The sequence below is a fragment of the Dasypus novemcinctus genome, chromosome 25 (genome assembly GCF_030445035.2).
Source record: "Dasypus novemcinctus isolate mDasNov1 chromosome 25, mDasNov1.1.hap2, whole genome shotgun sequence".
In the NCBI taxonomy this organism is placed as follows: Eukaryota; Metazoa; Chordata; class Mammalia; order Cingulata; family Dasypodidae; genus Dasypus; species Dasypus novemcinctus.
In genome coordinates, this window is record NC_080697.1 from 7,750,335 (window position 1) to 7,771,738 (window position 21,404).

Genomic DNA, 21,404 nt, shown 5'->3' on the forward strand with positions numbered 1-21,404 from the left:
TTTCTAAATTCTTAGAGAGCTGAAAATAGAAATTTTGTGCAGGGACATTGTGGTGGCTCTTGTCCCTATTATATGATAAGGACCTGCTGATGTTGGTTTGGGTCAAATGGCAAAAAAATCCAATATTCATAAATACATAAACCAACATATGAAGATTTTTCCAGAAAGACTGATATAAGCATGAATATAAATGAACAGTTACATGGCAATAATTTACATGAGCTATCTGCTAGGAGAGAATAGCAGGCAGCAGTGGACAGTGATGGCAATAAGGGCCAAGAGAAAGGAATGAAAAGATATGATACTGCTGCTCCTCTTCTGGAAAGCTACTTCATTTCCAGTAATGGCTACTTGAATTACGAATCTAAAAGAGGTGGAAAAAAGAGAAAGCAAGGCCTTGCTTCCCCTTTACTACTAATCCATAGTCGTTTGCACCACCAATGTACAAACTGTTTTCCTTTTTTTAACAGAGCTGACTCTTACTGAAGAACTGAAAGTACATGTAGAAACAAATTCTTACCTCTGTCCATCTTTCACAAAACCCTTTAAAGAAGATCCTCTATTAGTAGCAATTGCTTTTCCACCAAGACCAACTATGAGAGCTGTGAGCACGGCGCTCTTCCCACCTAAAGAAACAGGTGTTGAAAAATTACATTCATTAAAAAGACAGAAAAGGCTAATTTCTACAATTTCATGCAGTAGGATTTCTGAATGAAAATATGAACTGGTCTCACCATGAAATAAAATTTTATAGTACAATTGTAATTTTCTTCCAGTGACAAAGCACCAAATGTCTTTTAAAAGTTGAATATCTTGAAATACCTAACTGTACTATAAGAAAAAAAATTATGCATTTCAGTAATCAAATTTTTGCCACCAATAAGGAAATGGGAAAAACAGTTGTGATACCTTTCCAACCAGAAACTCTCAATATATCATCTTGGCCCATTAGCCTATTAAATAAATTTATCTCTTTATTTATACACAAAAACTTAACTCATCCAATTTTTATTGCATTCTAATTTAATTACAATTACTAATTACCTTTTCCATAAATTCTCAGAAGTCAGAAATTAACAATTCTAGAATATAAGTTCCATGTGGACAACAATGCTTTCTATTTTGTTCAATGCTGCATCTCCAATATCAGCAAATAGGCACTCACATATTTGTTTAGTAAATGAATACACTTCAATAAGAAAAAATTAGTAGTCATACAGATAGATGTTTTACGTATTCTAACAACTATTATTCCTACTCTGAACCTTGAAAATGTGTAATTTTTTCCTAGTCTATTAAGTATGTAGCATATTACAAGCTGAAATTCTAATCTCTATTTTTTTTTAAAGATTATGGTTTATTTTCCCCCTCCCCCCCCCCCCCCCACTCTGCTGTCTCTGTCCATTCACTGTGTGATCTTCCATATCTACTTTTCTTGTCTTCTTGTTTTTCTCCTCTAGGGTTCACCGGGATTTGATCCCCTGATGTGGAGGGAAGTTTCCTGTCACTTGTGCCACCTCAGTTCCAGCTCCACCTCGCCTTGACTTTCTCCTTTGTCTCTCTTCTGTTGCGTGATCATCTTGCTGTGGTATGACTCACTTGTCTGGGCACTGGCCTGCTACCCAGGCACTTGGCTCACCACATGGGCACTCATGCAGGCACTGGCTCGCTGTGCAGGCATGCTTTTTTTTTTAACCAGGAGAACCCAGGGATCAAACCTGGGTCCTCCCACATGGTAGGCAGAAGCCCAATCACATCCGCTTCCCTAATATCTCTATTAATTACCCAAAATATGATAACCATTTTCTGAAGTTCATGATCAACTATTCCAATCAACTCCTAGCCCATTATCTTCCACAGAATACTTCCAATTAACCAAAACACGTGACTGGGTAACCTAATTCAGTTCAAGTGCTTATTCTAACTTTCCTTATTTTCATTCTCAAATCCACTGCGTCCACTACTTGCATCATTTCCTCTTAAATTTTATTAACAAAATCATTTCAAAAGTTAAAGGGGAGCAGGTGTAGCTTAGTGTTTGAGTGTCTACTTCCAATGTACAAAGTCCCAGGTTCAATCCCTGGCACCTCATATTTAAAAAAAAAAAAGTGAAAGGAGAGGGAGGGAGGAAGAAAGGAAGGAACCACCTACCTACCAGCAGGACATATCAGTTTTTTTGCATTATTTACCCAACAGGATCTCTCTATAGCACTGACCCTTTAACTATGCCTACTTTCCTCCTAAAAAATGCTTTTGGGAAGTAGATAAGGCTTAAGGAATTGAGCTCCTGTCTACTACATGGGAGGTCCCAGTACCTCCTAAAAGAAAGATGAGCAAACAACAGACAGATACAGTGAATGCAAACAATGGGGGGGGGGGGGGGGGGGGAGCGAAGGGAATTAATAAGTAAAATAAAAAAACTAAACACTTTCTACTTAGCTAACTAGTAGAGTATGTAAAACAATAGCTAAATGGACTCTGTAGATACAGAAACCTAGTTTCATAGTCTAGAACTGACACCAGTTGGTAGACTCTGGCAAGCTTCTTCTCCATGCCTGGCCAGCCTATCACAGCCTATCACAGCCTAACTAGATTTTATGCCTCCTTTGTGTTCCCCTTCTAATCAATCCTTCACAATGTGCTCAGTTTATTTTACAAATCTTGACCTTGTCAACGCTCTATACAAAAACTTTAATTGGTTCCCCATAAACATCCAAACAAAGTTCCAAAATCTTTGACACTCAAGATCCTCAATAATATGACCAACAACATGGCCTACAATATGACTCTCCAGCGTAAGCACCTGTCCATCCCCACCACGTACTGTACAATAAGGTCATATAAAGCTGTTCACCATGTCCGATACACATCTGTTTGTACCCCTCCAAAACTTTCCTGATGAGTCATCTTTGCCTCGAACATCTCAGCTGCTTCTTCCTCAATGAGACCAAAAGAATTTGTAATTTTCATTTAAATACCAACACATTTGGTATTTGACACATTCGAACCACTATCCCTAAAAGTTTTCATTAGCCACAATCAGTGATAATTAGTAACTTTCACTTTTGGGTTCCCAAGCCACTTTATTTATTCTCAATTACAATATTTAATAGAGTGAGACAAAGGGCTGCCTCAAAAACAATAAGGATTTCTTGTCTACTCTTTAGTGGTATGGATTTAAAAAAAAAAAGGCAGGAGAAAAGCACATGTAGTTCAAGTGTTTGAGCACCTACTTCCCATATATGAGGTCCTGGTTTGATCAGTTACCAGATATCTCCTAAAAACAAACGAAAAATCCAACTCGGGGGAACTTAGTGGTCACCTGCTTCCCAAGAATGAGGTCCTGGGGTTCAATCCTAAAAAATCCTAAAAAACACAAACCAACCAAAAAAAAAACACAAAAAACTCAAGGGAGGTCAGTGGTTTAGCACCAACTTCCCACACACAAGATCACAGGTTCAATAATCCCCAGCCCCTGTACCTAAAAAAGAAGCAGGAAATATTTATCCCTACTACATAAATAACAAACCTAGAGTTAATTCAATATATTCTTAAAGCATAGATGAGCAGCAAATACCGAGAATAGTAGCAACCATACATAGCTACATAAATCAAACACTTACCATTAAAAGTCACCTATTTCAGGGAAGCAGATGTAGCTCAACCGATTGGGCTCCCGTCTACCATATCGGAGGCCCTGGGTTCACGTCCTAGGGCCCCCTTATGAAGGCAAGCTGACCCATGCCCGTGGAAAGCTGGCATAGTAAGATGACGCAACAAAGGGAGACAAACAGACAAAGAAGAATGTGCAGCAAATGGACAGAGAGAGCAGACAGAAAGCAAGCGGCTGAGAGGGGAATAAATAAAAATAAATCTTAAAAAAAAAATCACCTATTTTTAAAAACTAATGCGTTCTAATCACACTGAACTGTTCAAAGTCTAATTAGAGGAGGGGAAAAGCACTTACTTCCATTGTTTCCAACGACAAAGTTAACATTAGAACCAAATTTGAAGGGTCCAAGCATTGAATGACACATAAAATTTTTTAATTGAATACTCTCAATTATTCCAACTTCTGCAGCAGTCTATTGACAGAAAACAATTATGAAAATCAATCTAATTCACTCACTATAATCATTCAAACATTTACTGATAGAAAAAGACCAGCAGTATTACCAATGAAAAAAAGTACAGAAAATGAATGTTAACTTCAACAACTGAATGATATGCTTTTAAATGGTAAACGTATTAAAATACCAATTTAATATAACTAAAAACTTACTTCCCAGAGTCTAAACTTTCTAGAATTTTTAAAAGATCTAGTAAGCGTAGCATAATATTTCTCAACCTTGACAATACTGATATTTCAGGCCAGATTATTTTTTTCTTGTCATGTGCATTTTAGACAATTCAGACTCTACCAACTATATGCCAGTTGCACACACACTGCTCTCTAATTTCAATAATCAAAATTATATCCAGACATTGCCAAATGGTACCTGTGCAGTGAAATAACCCTGATTGAGAATCACGGTTTAGTAAAACTTACTGTGAATTATATTTAAAGCTCGTTAAGATGATTATCCAGCCATGGTTTGAACATGGAATTCACCGTCTGACATAGTGAAAGAGATGAACACTTCTGAACGTAAGAATACAGGTTCATCTTTTTTTTTTAATAGATCAAATGTAGGTTTTACATGCAGAAAGCAGACTTCACATATACCCTGCCCACACACTCAGATTTCCTCATTATTAATATTTTGCTTAAGTGTTGTACCTGTTATAACCGATGAAAAAATACTGTCATAATTATAGCATTAAATATAGGCCATAGTTTATACTAGGGTTCATTCCTTGTACAATTCTATGAGTTTGTTTTTATTCTTATTCTGATATCATATATACAAGTGTACAGTTCAGTTGTGATAATTACATTCACAATCTTGTGCTACCAACACACTATCAAAATGCTTCCACCACCCCAAAAAGAAACTCAGTACCAATTAAGCATTAACTCCCTATTCCCTCACCCACTCTACCCCTAGTAAACCTGTATTCTAATTTCTGGCTCTGTGAATTTGCATATTATAATTACTTCATATCTGTGAGATCATACATACAACATTTGTCCTTTTGTGTCTAGCTTATTTCACTCAACAGAATTATCTTTGGCATTCGACAATTTGATTATAATATGTCTGGGCATCAATTTATTCAGGTTTCTTCTGTATGAGGTTTGCTGAACTACTTTAATGTATATACTCATGTTTTATTTAATTTGGGAAGTCTTCTGACATTATTTCTTTGAATATTCCTTCTACCACTTCCTTTCTTCTCCTTTTGGAACTCCCATAATGCATTTAATGGTATGCTTTGATGGTGTCCCACAGGACTCTTTAGGGTCTGTTCACTTTTCTTCACTCCTTTTTCTTTCTCCTCCTCAATCAAAACCATTTCAAATGTCTTATCTTCAAGTTCACAGATTCTTCCACCAGCTTCAATCTGCTGTTAAACAGCTTTAGGGAATTATTTATTTCATTAACAGTAACTGTGGACTTCAGCTCCAGTGCTTCTATTTGGCTCATTTTTATAATTGCTTTTTATTGAAATTCTCATTTTCTCTTTTTCCTGATATCCTTTAGTTCTCTTCCTGTGTTTTCTTTTAGCTCCTTGAGAATATTTAAGACTTTCTTCTTTTAGGGTAGGCAAGGAAATAGCATATTAAGAAACAAAAGGGGAAAGCGGATTTGGCTCAACTGATAGAGCGCCTGCCTACCACATGGGAGGTCAGGGGTTCAAACCCAGGGCCTCATGACCCATGTGGTGAGCTGGCCCACGTATAGTGCTGATGTGTGCAAGGAGTGCCGTGCCATGCAGGGGTGTCGCCAGTGTAGGGGAGCCCCACGCATAAGGAGTGCTCCCCGTAAGGGGAGCTGTGCGAGAAAAGTGCAGCCTGCCCAGGAGTGTCAGCACACACATGGAGAGCTGATGCGGCAAGATGATGCAATAAAAAAGAGATACAGATTCCCAGTGCTGCTGACAAGAATCCAAGCGGACACAGAAGAACACATGCAGTGAATGGACACAGAGAGCAGACAACAGGGGGTAGGGGAGAGAAATAAAAAAAATAAATAAATCTTAAAAAGAAAAAAGAAGCAAGAGGGGAGCCAATGTGGCTCACTAGTTGAGCACCAGCTCCCCATATATGAGGTCCCGGGTTTAATTCCCAGCCCCTGGCAGCTCAAACAGGGGAAAAAAAACAACAAAAAAACTGTTAAGTTTTGAGAGCTCTTCATATATTTGCTACAAATACTTTGTCAGATATGTGGTTTGCAAATATTTTCTCCCAGTCTGTAGCTTGTCATTTTAACAAGGTCTTTGCAGAACCAAAATTTTTAAATTTTGATGTTTTTTTGTTGTTGTTGTCTGTTCCTGAGACGGTTGTCTTGTCTGTTTGCTCACTGTCTGCTTTTTTCCTTTAGGAGGCACTGGAAACTGAACCCAGGACATCCCATGTGGGAGGTGGGAGCTCAACTACTTGAGCCACATCTACTCCTGATGAAGTTTCAATTTACTCTCGGATTATGCTTTTGGTGACAAGTGTAAGAACACTTTGCCTAGCCCTAGATCCTGAAGATTTCTCCTATATTTGTTTCTAAGAGTTTTATAGTCTAATGTTTTAAATTTAAGTTCATGACAATTCTGAATTCATTTTCGGTAAGGTGTGACTTAGGTTGAGATTTTTAAAAATTTTTTTGCCAATGGATATTTAATTACTCCAATGCCATTTGTTGAAAAGGTTACTTCTCATTAAACTGTTTTTAGAACTTTGTCAAAAATAAGTTTGTTATCATTTGTAATGGTTTGTTTCTAGATTCTCTGTTCTGTTCCACTGATTCATTTGTCTATCACTACACCAATACTAGTCTTGGTTACTATAACTGTATCATAAATAATGAAATTGTATACAATGATTCTTCCTAATTTATTTTTCTTTTCAAAATTGTTTTAGCTACTCTAGGTCCTTTAGCCTTTCCATATAAATTTTAGAACAAATTTTTGTACATCTAGAAAAAAGTATGCTGGGATTTTGACAGGAATTGAGTTAAAGTTGCTTATTAGTTTAGCGGAGAACTGACATCTTTCCCATGTATGTTGAGTCTTCCAATTCATTAACAAAGACTATCACTCCATCTATTTAGGTCTTTGAGTTTTTTCATCAAAACTGTATACTGTATAGTTTTTAGCATTCAAGACCTATGCTTATTTGTTTTAGATTTATACCTAAATTGTTTTTTTCTTTATTTTGGGGGGCAACTGTAAATTGTATTATATTCTGAATTTTGACGTCCATGTGTTCATTGTTAGTATATTAGAATACAATTAGTTTTTGAATGTTTATCTTGAATCCTGAGACCCTGCTAAATGCAATTAGCATTTCCATGACATTTTTGTAGAATCCTGGAGATTTTCTAAGAAAAAACTGGCTAATCTGCAATCAGGAACAGAACCTGTATACCTTTTATTTTTTTTCTTGTTTTAATGCACTGGCTAGATCTTTTAGCAGTATGGTGAATAAAAGTGGTAAGAGCAGACATCCCTTGGTCTTGTTTTTCATCTTAAGAGAAAAGCATTCAGTCTTTTGCCATTAAGTACAATGCTAGTTGTAGTTTTTTTTAATCAATGCTCCTGATAATGTTGGAAAGTTGCCCTCTAATCCTAGTTTTCTGAGTTTTTTTAAAACTCATAAGTGGGTGCTAAATTTTGTTGAATGTTCTTCCTGCATATGTAATATGATCATGTGAACTTCCCTTTTTTAGCCTGTTTATATGGTAAATTATATTAATTGATGTTTATGTACTGAATCAGTCAAATGCCAGGAATACACTTGACTTGATGATAATGTATAATTCTTTTTATAAATTGCTGAATTCTATTTGTTAATGTTTTATTAAAGGTTCTTGCATTCCATATTTATGAGAGACATTAGTCTGTAGTTTTCTTTTTTTGGTACCTTCTTTGCCTGCTTTTGCTATTGAGGCAATGAATTGAGAAGTACTTCCTTCTCTTTTCTGGAAGAGACTGTAGAATTGATGATAATTCTTCTTTAAACATTTGGTAGAATTGGCCAATGAAACCAAATGGCTGGAGATTTCTTTTTTAGGGGTTTTAAAATTATGACTTCAACATCCTTAATAGTTAGAGATCTATTCAAATTATTCATTCATCTAACTTATCAAATTTATATAGAAAGACTTGTTAACAATATTTCCTTATTATCCTTTTGATATTTGCAGGGTCTATAGGTCTATCATTCTGTTTCACCCTGATATTGATAATTAGTGTTCTCTCTTTTTTTCTTTGCCAGTCTCAGTAGAAATAAGATAAGTTTATTGCTCTTTTCAAAGAACTAGCTCTTTCATGGATTTTCTCTAATTTACAGATAATTAACATAAACCTCGAAATTGGTCAGAACAGATTGTTTCACCTCAGCTTTTAAAATATCTTATTACTTTTCCAGATTGTGAATTATTAAAGGACACTATATATAAACCTGATATGAGAGAATACTAAATATAAACCAGGTATGAGAAACATACCAATCAAAAAACTTCATTTTGTACTTACCAAAGTAGAGGTACCATTAGTGAAAGAAACTGTACATTCATCTTCATCAACATCTTTATCAAAATCTTCCACTTCCTCTTGTCTTGGTCTTTTGGCATTTTCAGGAGACAAGAAATTTTCTTCCTTTCTTTTGGCCATCAGGTCTGAACAAATATTCATAGTAACAATGAAGTAAAGCAATTATAGCATCCCTTATTATTGTTACTTATACAAAAAATAAATCACAGAAAGCTTATTAAATTTTAAGTACTATGCTCATCCATTTTCACTTTAAAAATTAAAGTAAAAAAAATCATCTGCCTAATCTACAATAGATTTCTACCATATTCATGGACAATATTTTATCTACACAAGCTTACCTGTATGTTTTTAACTGTGAACACACAAAAGGCAAATTACTTTATTTGTGTTACTATGGTTTCCAGTTCCCTGGATCTATTAGTAGAGATGGCATAATGCCATCTGAAATTATTTCAGAGCCATCATCCAATTTTTACAAATTATAAAGCAATAGCAAATCAGATAAAACTTTTAATCTTTAAATTTTTCCCCCAAAGAAGCATATTTTGAAGCAGTGTTGCTAAAAACAGTATATATTGTCTATTTTTTGCCAATATACTGTAAAAGATGTACATAAGAAATTTACTTAAAATTATACAAAAGATTTTGCTAAGCATGAATACTGAACCTCAAGTCAAAGCTAATGGCTTATGACTATCCTGATTACTTTTAATTTTTTTTTTTTAAATATACTTAAGAGGGAAGCAGACTTGGCTCAATGGATAGAGCATCTGCCTATCACATGGGTGGTCCAGGGTTCAAATCCAGGGCCTCATGACCCGTGTGGTGAGCTGGCCCACGCTCAGTGCTGATGCGCACAAGGAGTGCCATGCCACACAGGGGTGTCCCCTGCGTAGGGACCCCACACGCAAGGTGTGCACCCCGTAAGGGGAGCTGCCCCACGCTAAAGTAAGTCCAGCCTGCCCAGGAGTGGTGCCGCACATACACAGAACTGATGCAGCAAAATGACACAAGAAGAGACACAGACTCCCGGTGCCGCTGACAAGAATACAAGCAGACACAGAACACACAGCGAATTGACACAAAGTGCAGACAATGGGGGGGAAGGAAGAGAAATAAATAAAAATAAATCTTAAAAAAAAAATACATTTATGACCTAAATAGGTACCCAATAATTGCTTGATGAATAAAGAAGAGAAATATCCACGACACGGATAACCAAAACCTTTTAACATACAGGAAAAGGATCTGAGGAACAGTTCTAGTCGCAACTTATGTAACTGTACGTGCGTGCGTGCGCGCACACACATACACAAACCCCACTGCCCCAATACTACACCATAACAATCCTGTCCACACCAAGCATCTGGCTCCCTTTCCCACCATGGCAAGAATCGACAGGAGATTTTTCCCTTCCATGAATATGGATCAAAAAAATTCTAGTTGTTTTTCACTAGCAGAGATCACACTTCTCCTTAATAACAAACACACAGGCCATGAGAGCCAATTTTAAGTGTTAGTAGGGGAGATGGTAGGGAACAGAATGGGTGTACTAAAAAAGGGAACATGAAGTCAAAGGGCAGGAAAATAGAGACTCTGGCTAAAGAATACCAGAGAAAGAAAACGAGAGTTGTTTTTGTGAACTACCTTTATCAGGTCTTCTTATAATGACAATGTGCATCTCATTAAGTGAAATGAGTAATTTTTCCATCATTCTTGTCTTCTAAAATCACTTCTACGGCATGACATTAGTAAAATTTTCTTTTGAGATTAAGGAAGAACCAAGTGTAAACCTATAACCTAGGGGTGACTGATTCAAAGTTAATTTTATGAAATCGTTTCTATTTCTTCCTTGTATATTGGTTTTTACAGGTCCACTACATCTTACAGAATCCATTGTTGTCATTTTCCATCTTGATAAAGCCTCAAATTTCCTACACAAAATTACCTTATGCTTTATAAAATCCCCATCAGTAGCCATGACTCCTTTCACACAAATTCTGCTTGAATAATTAAACCTGAGAGCAATTTTAAACATTTTATCCAAGAACTAGTGCTTTGGTTTGTCAAACCTAGTATTTTTCTTTAATAAGAATATTCTGATATTAATTCACATGTTTTCCTACAGTATTAAGCCCCAACAAAAACTCATTCTCTCCAGCCAAGCCCTGGTGAGGCTGTAAGGAGGAATCATCAGGGTTGAGTCAGTGGAGATACCCATGAGGTACTACCCTCTGTCCCCCGGGGGGGTATGAGAGGAGGCCTAGTGGGGAGGTAGGACTTTCACCACTGCCCAACCCATCCCCACCCAGCAGTCATTGTGACTAAGAGGAGGTCTGGTTATTTCCTCCAGTCTGCGTCCTTGGCTGGGCTAACAATGAAAGGCAGTAGTTCTCAAATGTTTTGGTCTCTCAAAAAGTCCTGAGGATCCCAAAGAACTTTTGTTTACATCGCTCAATATTTACCATACTGAGATTTTTAAATGAGGGAATGGATGTGGTTCAATCCCTCGTACGCCTGCTTCCCACATAGGAGGTCCTGGGTTCCATCCCCAGTGCCTCTTAAACACAAACAACAAACAAACAAACAAAAAACAACTCAGGGGAGCCACTGTGGCTCTGGGTGAGTGCCAGCTTCCCATATACAAGGTCCAGGGTTTAATCCCAGTACCTCAAACAAAATTAAAACTGAGAAAACTTTTAAAACACAGAACATACAAGTACACATTCACATTCCATTACTTCTCAGGGCAATGACATCTTCGTGTAATGGAACCTCTAGAAAACTCCACTGTACACAGGTGAGCAAATTAAAATGAAAAAGTAATTTAGAGGTAAGTAAGAAACAGAATATAGGACTTGTAAACTCCTAGAATTATGGTACATGGACCAGCAAACATCATCTATATCTGAGAATTTGTTAGAAATGCAGAATCTCAGGCCAAGTGAACAGTAATTTTCATTTTAACAAGCTCTCAGGTGATTCATATACACATTAAAAGTTTGAAAACTGTTGTTAAAGAATTTGGACTTAATCCTATTATGAAGACAATAGAGAACCTAATAAGATAAATCAAATATTGTTTAAAAAGTATATTGAGGAAGCGGACTTAGCCCAATGGATAGGGCATCCGTCTACCACATGGGAGGTCTGTGGTTCAAACCCCGGGCCTCCTTGACCCATGTGGAGATGGCCTATGCACAGTGCTGATGGTGCCCAAGGAAGGCCGTGCCACGCAGGGGTGTCCCCCGCGTAGGGGAGTCCCACGCGCAAGGAGTGCGCCCCAAGGAGAGCCGCCCAGCGCGAAAGTGAGTGCAGCCTGCCGAAGAATGGTGACGTACACACGGAGAGCAGACACAAGATGACGCAACAAAAAGAAACACTGATTCCTGGTGCTGCTGATAAGGATAGAAGTTGTCACAGAAGAACACGCAGCGAATGGAGACAGAGAGCAGACAACTGGGGGCGGGGGGGGGGGGAGACAAATAAATAAAAAATCAATCTTTAAAAAAAAAAAGGCAAAAAGTATATTAACATCCAGGAAGGACATTTAACCTAAACAAATGCCTTTCAAGGCAGCATTACCATTAGTCACCGCCACTTAGTATTCAACAGCTTTACACAAAAAAAAAGTTTATTTTGAATCTATTACAGAAGGCAAAACTTCAAAATCAAATATTTTTCAAATTATTTCATAACAAAAATCACTGCATAACAATTTCAGCTTAGAATACTAGACTACTACCCAAAACTAAATACCAGGCTATTATTCTCCCAGCAACACTTTCTCCCACCCATCTCATCCCATTCTCAATTACTGAGGAGTAATTTATCATAGAACAGTAAAAAAGAAAGCATTACTTTTTGATGGTTTCCCCAACATTAAATGTCCTTTTAGACATAATCTTTATTAGTTCCTATATTTTACCATAAGAAAACAGTTTCTGAAGTAAAACTGGGGGAAAGGAGGTACCCTAAGATAAATGTGATGAGCTTCTTACAATGAATGGGGGATTTTATACTACACAGAAGGTGGTGCCAGCAAACACTATAAGATAACGACGTTTTTATTTCCTGGGTGTAGCCTGGGATTTGCAGTATGCTATTAGGTTTCCATGGTAACTTACACCTGAAACTGGAGGATCCTACCTTTTAAAATGGGAAATCACTCTGTAATGATGGTGGAATTTTCAAAAATATATCAGTCCTGTGAGTCAGATACACATTAAAATTATTTCCCAATGCATATCTGACAGACCTGGAGCAGTTAAGTCTCTGCTAAGGTTTCCACTATACACACAAGAAAAAGAAGGTCCTCGACCCTTTCTGTCCTTTTGTGGTTGGTAACATTTAGCTGGGTAATACAGGAAATCCTAAAAATATGGGGAAGGGGAAATAATCTCCGCAACTCAGAAATGAACTTGTACACAGTGAATACCCTTTTTATTCCAAAAAATGAAATAAAATAATTTGCAAAAGGCTAAAGAGACATAATAATAGATTCCAAGAAAAATACTTTAAAAAATATTGGACTACACCAAAAAAGGAAAAAAGCATCTCTGCGATCTTCAATATATCCACAAAGCTCTTCATAGTTTTTAATACTTCCTAATTTACAATAAAAAGCAGGAATAAGGCACATTTTTTCCTTATAGGAAGCAAACTCCATCAAACCATGAATGGTAACAGATATGCAGATACCAATAAGTAAGTTTAAGAAGAAAAATCAATAATCAAGGGTTCATAACATGATGCAGGTGTATAGGAAATTTGACAGATTAAATGTATTTTCTAAATTTTACTGTGATTATCTAATAATCCACACTTTTCATTAATACCTACATAGGGATTAATGCCCGAGAGAAGTGACAAAACAGAATTAGAATTATCAATAAGAAAGTGGTTTAAAAAAAAGCAGGGAAGCGAATATGGCTTGAGCAGCTGGGCCCCCACCTACCACATGAGAGGTCCCGGGTTCGGTTCCCAGTGCCTCCTAAAGATGAGCAAGACAGTGAGCTGGCGTGATGGGCTGGCACAGCAAGCTGACGACACAAGGAGGAAAACACAATGAGAGATACATTAAGCAGGTAGCAGAGGTAATTCAAGCGATTAGAAGCCTCCCTCCCACATGGGAGTTCCCGGTTCCTGATGCCGCCTAAAAAAAAAGATGAGAACACAAAGAGCAGACACAGACAGCAAGTGAAAACAAGAGGGGGGGTGGTGGTGGTGGAGCAAATTACTGCTACTTCTGAATCTGCCCTACATTGTTTACCTCAGCTCCAATTCCACTCCTCTTACTACAGATATATTCATTCTAAATTAAGCAGTCTCTATAAAGTATTGAATTAATTAAGCACATAGCTTGGAATCTATCATGAATTCACGAGACACAATAAAAATAAGATAAATATTTAAGTGAAAATAATTCCTAAGTCCATCCATCAAAATTCAAGATCAGCAAAAGTGGAAAGTACGAAATACAGTATTTCTGATAAAAAAAAATTTAAGGAATTTGTTTTTGAAAACATCCCTGTGACAATGTTGAGAATGGATGAAACAGAATAAAAATGGCAAAAAAGATAGCAAATGATGAGGGCCTGGGAAGATGTTACTCAATCAGTTGGGCTCCCGTCTACCATATGGGAGGCCCTGGGTTGGCGTCCCCGGCCTCCTTGTGAAGACAGGCTGACCCACAACCGCAGAGAGCTGACCGCCCACACCCAGGGAGCAGGGAGAGCTGGTGCAGCAAGATGAAGCAACAAAGGGAGACAAGCAGACACAGAAGAACGTGCAGCGAATGGAGAGCAGACAGCAAGCAAGCGGCAAGAGGGGGGGATAAATAAAAAACAAATCTTAAAAAAAAAATTGGTGAGGCCTAAGCAGTGGTAATCAGGGATGAAGGGAGAGATTAAACCAAGAGATTTAAAAGACCAGATAAAATGGGAATTAACATTTGTTGAATAACTACCTCTAATGAGGTTAACTACTGATATAAATGCTTTATTTCCTTTCATCCTCAGCATCCTTACAAGATAAATGCCCTTATATTACAAAAGAGGAAACTGAGGCCCTTGCTAAAGACATTTTTCCAGGTTTATGCACTATAATTAGGAGACCCCAGATCCAACCTCAGGCTTCAAACCTCCTTAATCCCAAAGTTCTTACTGGCATGAACAAATGAGTTTGACAGTTTAGTTGTTCATAGGCAGTAAAACTGGCTATGAATCTGTTTCTCATCTTTTCTCATTAACGTATAAAACTGCTAAAAGGATTCTACTGTGATATGTTCCTCTAATGTTATTAAAGTCAATGAAAACTTTGGGCTTGCTTTATCAAGCTTCATTATGTGTTTAATTTTCAGAAATAATCTTCATACCTAATGCTAAATACCACTCTAAGTAGTAGGAGCGCATGTGACAAGAACAGAGGATAAAAAAAATACATTTATTTTGTTTGAAAACACTGAGTTTGAAGTGTTCCTAAGAGCCTGAGATGAAGAGGCCCATAGATAGTAAAATATACTTCCGTGGAACTACGGAAACTGGAGAAAGCAGTTTCAACTGGACTACCTGGGAAAGTATGTTGAGTGAGAAGCCTGTAACTGAATCAAAGATGTTAACGTTACTATCACTACATTGACCCTCAGTCATCAGAACTGCGGCATTTGTGTCTTAAATATAATGCATGTCAAACGTGAGCTAATCATTTATTAATTCCTGGAAGTAAAAGGCAGTTTCAGTTTTCCTTAGATCTGAAAATCACAGCCAAATTTTAGGCAGGTTTTATGTAACATTCTACGGACTAGGGACTCAGTAAAATAAACCTCTGTGGAATAAAACCCGTTTTTCACTTTGACATGCACATGCGCTTACTTTTGCCCAGCTCAATACTAAACCCTCTATACTGTCACAAGAATCCTGAGTCTGAAAGTTAGGTACTATGTCATTTCCTCCAACTTACAGAAGTGAAATTTAAAAAGGTGGTACCAAACTTGTCCACGGTCACACAACTCTGGTTGTGCCTGACACAGAAACATTTTTAACTTTTATGCTAGTGGTCACCAAACTGTTTTGTACTTGCATCCATCGGGGAAAATTTTTTTCAATACACATTCCAACATAAAAGTTTACGCACTAATAAAATGAATTAAAGAAAACTAGTAAAAGTTCTAGAATGCCGCTGTCCCACACACCCATGGGACTATCTGGAAGCTTTTTGCAAGTGTTTTTTGTTCTTTTTGGTCAGGAAACGGGGACTCTTTTCCCTTTGACTATACATGACAGTGTACTGGTCTCCACAGGCGTGATTTACAACCCTGGCTTTTAATCTCCCATGTATCACACATGCAGTCCTAAGCGTTCACCGCACACCCGCCTTGAGGGTTTCAACGCCAAGAAGTCCCTCTCTCTAGGAATTACCACAGCATCACCTCAAGTCCCTTAGGTCCCACTGCCCTTCCCTCCCCTTAAGTCCCGTCACGGCACTTCAAAGCCGCGCTGCTTCTCCCGTTCATTTCCACAAGAAAACATGAAAAAGAAAATGCCAGTAAAAGACCCTCACAGGGTTTAATTTTCCTAGGTAAGACTTTCCGTCTTCACGAAACAGATATAGATACGAACGTCGTTTTACGTATCTGCATAGAAACGCTTTAGAAACACTCTGGCTGCCACAAGCGACCAAGTGCATGGGTTACCCCCACTCGTGACGAGGCCCCGTCCCGAGCCGCACCCCGCGCGAGGCGGCCGCAGCAAGCCCAGGGCCCTTCGGGGGGCAGGCGCCCGTCCCCCGCGTCGCCCGGGGCCGGCGGGCGGACCGCGCAGCGCACGCCGCCAAGTTTCCCGCGGCTGAAAAGGCGCGAAGGTTTCCGCCCGAGGGAGCCGCCCTTCCCGTCCCGAGCGCGGGGACCGCCCTGGGCTGCCCGCAGCGGCGGTGACCCTCGGCCTCAGGTGGGCGCCAGCTCAGGGGGCAGGCAGCCGGGGGAGCCCGAGGCGAGGCGGAGCGGCAGCGCGCGCCCTCACCCTACCTCGACCCCGTCGAAATCTCCCGGAGGAACCCAGTCCGCGGGGCCGGACCGACGCGGCCCGATGCCAGGGCCACCCCCGGGGAGTCTCGGCGTCCTGCGGCCGCCGTTGGCCCGCGGGAACCGCACGCCCGGCGCCCACCGCGGGCCACTCCGCGCTTGCGCCCCGCCTCCCCGCCCCGGGGACTCCAATCGCGCCTGCGCCGCCTTCTGGGTTCTTCGCGCCGCTCGCGTCAAGAAGGAGAGGCCGGAAGTGCGGCCGATTGGCGGGAAGCGGTAGGCATGCGCGGCTCTGCGGCGGCAGGGAGCAAGACAGGAGAAGGGCGGTGCCAAGTGCGCCGGCGGCGGGTCTGCGCATGCGTACGTCGGCCGCGTACGCGCGGGAAGCGGAAGCAAGCGGGAAGGCGCAGGGGGCGTCTCCTTCCCGGAAGGGGCGGGTCGGGGGGAGGCGGTCGGCGCCAAATTCTAAAGCGCTTCCGGGATCTTCTGCAGTGGAGCAGCAATACCTTGGGTGGGATTTGCTCGCGAGCGGAAAAGGAGGCTCCCCACCTTCCCCAGCAGAGAAAACTTGGAGGAAACAATAGTTAGGATCGAAGCGAAACTGGTAAAGACGGGGCTTGTTCCAAAACCAAGGAGGAGGGGGTCGTTCGGTAAGTCCCGCCGAAAGCAGGGGAGGGGCGCCCGCCGCACTGGGCTCTGACCGTCACTTCAGGAAAGCCCCGTCGGCGAACTGCCCTGCTCCTCCTCCAGCAAAACCTTCAGCGGCTCGCCTTGAATCAATCACTGCTTCTGGAGGCTCCTGGCGCCCCTACCCAAGCTCCGCCGGGCCGGCGACCCCCGCCCCCAAAGCTACTCCTAGGAAGCTGCCGACTCCCAGGTGCACACAGCCCGTGTTCCGTCTCCACGTGAGCGTTGTTTTGAAAAAACATTACATAGCATTTACCTTAAGGCGGCACGGTTGGTTGTTTACAGTGCCCCCTGTCCCCTAAACTGTAAACGTCCTCAATAAAAATCAGAACCAGCTCCTCTCAACCTGACAGCGACGTCTACATCCGGCCTTACACACCGCCATGCACATGAATGTGCTTCTCTAGCCTACTGACCTGCTTTCCATACTCCAAAATCTCTTCTAGATGAAAAAAAAAAATAGCATTTACTGCTCCGTCCCCCCGGTGCAAATAAAATGATGTTGAACCTCTGGTCTTCCATCAAAGTCACCCTTTGACTTCTAAAGGTAATCAAATATGTATTTTATTCCTGTTGTGGCCCTTGCCATGGAAAAATGAGACGCATGACATAGTCAAAGTAGACAAGACATGTGAAAATTAGAGACATAAGTGCTAAATAGAGTGGTATTTGAGACAGCACAGAAAGGTAAATATAATGCACAATTTAATGACTTAAAAAAAAAGGGAATGGTTTATGTGGCCTGGCTATCTCTTCAGAAAAGGTAGGACTGTTAAAGATGAGTAGGATAGCAGAGTTGAAGGAAGAAAGACCGAGTTTAGTATATGTTGAGGAGGGTCTAAAACATCTGACCTAACTGGTCCTTATTCATAAAGAGTGAGAAACACTGTTGAGAGGTCTCTGCTTAGGTGTCACTTCCTTCAGGAAGCCTTCCTGACGCCCAAGGCTGGGTAGGGGACCTCTGCTATGACTCCTATACCATGCTGTCTTGATGGCTGTACTTATCTCGTCATAAAATTCCCTTTTTATCTGCAGTCTCACCTTACTAAGGTCTTTAAATTAAAATACAGGGCTGGATATTGAGTTGCTGGTACATGGTAGGTGTTCGATAAATATTAATTGATAACAAGTAAGTTAAGCCTTAGTTGTATTATACTTCGTAGTTTTAAAAAACAAACAAAAAGGCTAAATTCATAAAAGAAATAATAAAGTATAGCATTAATTAGTGAGATTACTTTGATCCCATGTAATACTCTTGCCCTGAAATAAAGTTTACATCATTTACCACTGTTTATTTAAGACTCTAGTCATCTAAATGGGAATTGGGAAATTTGACGTATTCTTTATTTCATTGTTAAAATAAGTTTTCTTCCTAATGCTTTTGCTTAAAATTGAAAATTGGAAAACTGTTGGTTTAATAAAATGTGTCTGTATTTGTGTAAATCAAACCACTGAGCTTTTTATGTTCTTTAAATTTGATTCATTAGTGGAGTTAGCAAGGTACTGTGCTTTTCTCACCCCTTTCAGTTTTATAATTAACCAATAAAAGCGTATTAGCTTTTAAGGAAGTTTTAGAAACATAAATTGATTTATGGGTACCATATGGTTACATCAAAGGATTTGTTTTTGTTTTTTAAACTGATGTGGATTCTTAAGCTTTTTCTTAAAACTAGAAATTCATGGTCTTTCTACTAAGCAGTAACAGCTAAAATAGAGTGATTTCTTATAGCAAGCTATTAAAATTGGTCATGAGATTCAAAGGATATTACAATGTTAGGATTCATCTGGTTTAATCCCCTGATTTTATAGGTAAGTTAGTCTTCCTAAGGTTATACACCTTATTAGTGGAATAGCCAAGACTGAAATCCTAGGCTTTCTTTTCCTGGGTTCAGCCCCTTTTCAGTAAACTAAATAAATTGGAACCACTAATAGGATAAAGTCATGTGCTATGTTTTGTAATGCCTATGTTGATTCACATACCTTTTCTCATGCCGCAAACATTCTTAAGAATTACTACGTATGTCTTCTCATATGTAGTATATAGATTGAATAAGATGGAAGTCTATAACATTTTATATTATGGAAGGTATGAGTAGGTACTCACCAAATTCCACACCACAGAAATTTCAGATTCTTCTCTTATAAACTAAAAAGCATGACAAAAGTATACATTGTACTGAATATTACATTTAGGACACTTTTGGGTTACTCCTCGTTGCGTTTTATAACGGGCTATAAGATACCTACCATAGATGAAGATTAAATTAACAGAAGTTCATGTCACCTCTAAGAAAATTCGTTATTCATTACAAGGAAAATGATGGTTTTTAAGATCACTGGCTTCCAAGGGGAGAATGTGTGGAAGCGGGGTGAGGAATAAAGCAGGGAGACCAGGTAGAAGACCATTGCAGTTAAATACAGGCAAGAATAGGAGAGTAACTTTAAAGATGGGGATTTAGGATGTATTTTGGAGTTAAAGGACTTGGGGATCAGTTTGCTGTTGGGGTGCAAAGAGAAGAACTGAGGATGAGTACTTGGTTTTTGACCTAAACAACTGGGTATTTGGGTAAGATAACAGTTTTGAGGAAAATCAAGAGTTAATGGATGGATTGTGCATCCATATGGAGGTAACAAGTAAACAATTGGATATTCTAGTGGGCAGTTCAGCAGAGAAGTCAGATGATGTAGGATAAGTAATATTAAAAAGTGACAAGAGGGTGAAGAGAAATTTATTGTAGTCTTCAAAAGGGCCTCATCAGTAATGTCCTTTCCAAGGTAGTATGCCTCTCCAATTGACTCTAAAAATATTCTTCCTATAAATCTCTGCTCACTTTCATTCCCCACGCCTATTTTTTAAGGTTTTTTTTGTTATTTTTTAAGATTAAAAGTAGTCAAGTTTTACATGTCTAACAGACATTGATTGATGAGAAGTTACTAAAAGGATAAGCTCCCATAAAAATGTCTCCTTGATTCCCATCAGTCAGAGGAAATAATGGAAAATAAGTGTTTTACACAATAGCAAGTCTTTTGTGCTTATGGAAGAAATGAACATTACTACGTTACTGGACTGTACTTGCAGAGCAGAACTGAGACTAAACTTTTTCAGATCTATTTCAGTAAAATAGGGCTATAAATGAAAGTGTTAAGTTAAAAAGACTTTGAGATAGATTAAAGAATATGGTGATCAGGATTGGCAGTGAAAGAGACATATTCCTAGAAAATGTCACATAGTACATAGTGGAGGAGAAAACTCCAGCTCAGAAATAGTAACCTGAATTTTACTTTCTGGGACCAACAGACAATTCTGTTAACAGATTTCTTTTCTGCTTTTTACCTATGTTAATACCAGTTGTCTTTAAGTAGCCGTTCCTACAACCTTGTAGTCTTTACAAAATTGCTAATATCTGTTCAGCTTAATCATTGCTAGTTCTGTAATATATCATGAATGGTTATTTGTTAAACCTTGCTTATTTCTGAAGTTAATATATTAAAATTTAATTTTTAAGTGTAATAAGTCTCTTGTATCAGAGATATTATTTATGGGCTTAATTAAAAACCCTGTTTATCTTATTTAAGGGATCCAGTCTGTGGGAAACAATAATATGTTAATAGAATCCATTTTGTTCTTATTTTTTCCCAGGTATGACTGCCCTGGGAATAATGTATTCCATTAAAGTCTTTATAAAATGATCCTTATGTGCTTGAAATATTTAGAAAACAACAGTTTGTAAAATCAAGAGAAGACCACATCATTGTGTCCTTAATTTTTTTACCACAACTCTCAGAAGGAATACAATTGACATAACAATCCTGTACACAAATGTGTGCATATGTGTTATCATTAGAAATAACCCTGTCCTAGAGGTGATCTCCCTTCCTATTCACAGTTATATCTATGTAGTCAACTTATATAATGAAGCATTGCAGACAGGATATAAAGAATTGAAGCCCGGAGCTAGAGTTTAAGGAAGTCTTAAAGCTGGAAAGCCAGAGGAAGGATCCTCCTCGCCTCAAACCACAGGGCTAGTTTCTAGGCAGCCTGAAG

The 21,404-nt window shown here is 39.0% G+C and overlaps 2 protein-coding genes across 7 annotated transcripts in view; one reads left to right on the forward strand and one right to left on the reverse strand.

Moving 5' to 3' along the window:
• SMC6 (structural maintenance of chromosomes 6) overlaps nucleotides 1–21,404 on the reverse strand; it is a 169,350-nt gene that overhangs the window by 91,322 nt on the left and 56,624 nt on the right. For 3 of the 4 annotated variants that reach the window (XM_058288093.2, XM_058288094.2, XM_058288091.2), the window contains 3 exons: nucleotides 8,632–8,774; nucleotides 3,968–4,085; nucleotides 521–626 (listed from right to left, as the gene is read on the reverse strand). In XM_058288093.2, the coding sequence (XP_058144076.2) occupies nucleotides 521–626; nucleotides 3,968–4,085; nucleotides 8,632–8,774 (367 nt within the window). Of the gene's footprint in view, nucleotides 1–520; nucleotides 627–3,967; nucleotides 4,086–8,631; nucleotides 8,775–16,675; nucleotides 16,805–21,404 lie in introns of those variants that run through there. The other variant, XM_058288092.1, reaches the window with a different exon arrangement.
• Nucleotides 16,532–21,404, forward strand: part of GEN1 (GEN1 Holliday junction 5' flap endonuclease) — a 32,319-nt gene continuing 27,446 nt past the window's right edge. Inside the window, exon 1 of one of the 3 annotated variants that reach the window (XM_071211886.1) lies at nucleotides 16,532–16,598. The gene's annotated coding sequence lies outside the window, so the exon portion shown is untranslated. Of the gene's footprint in view, nucleotides 16,599–16,871; nucleotides 17,907–21,404 lie in introns of those variants that run through there. The other 2 variants (XM_004450779.5, XM_058288097.2) reach the window with 2 other exon arrangements.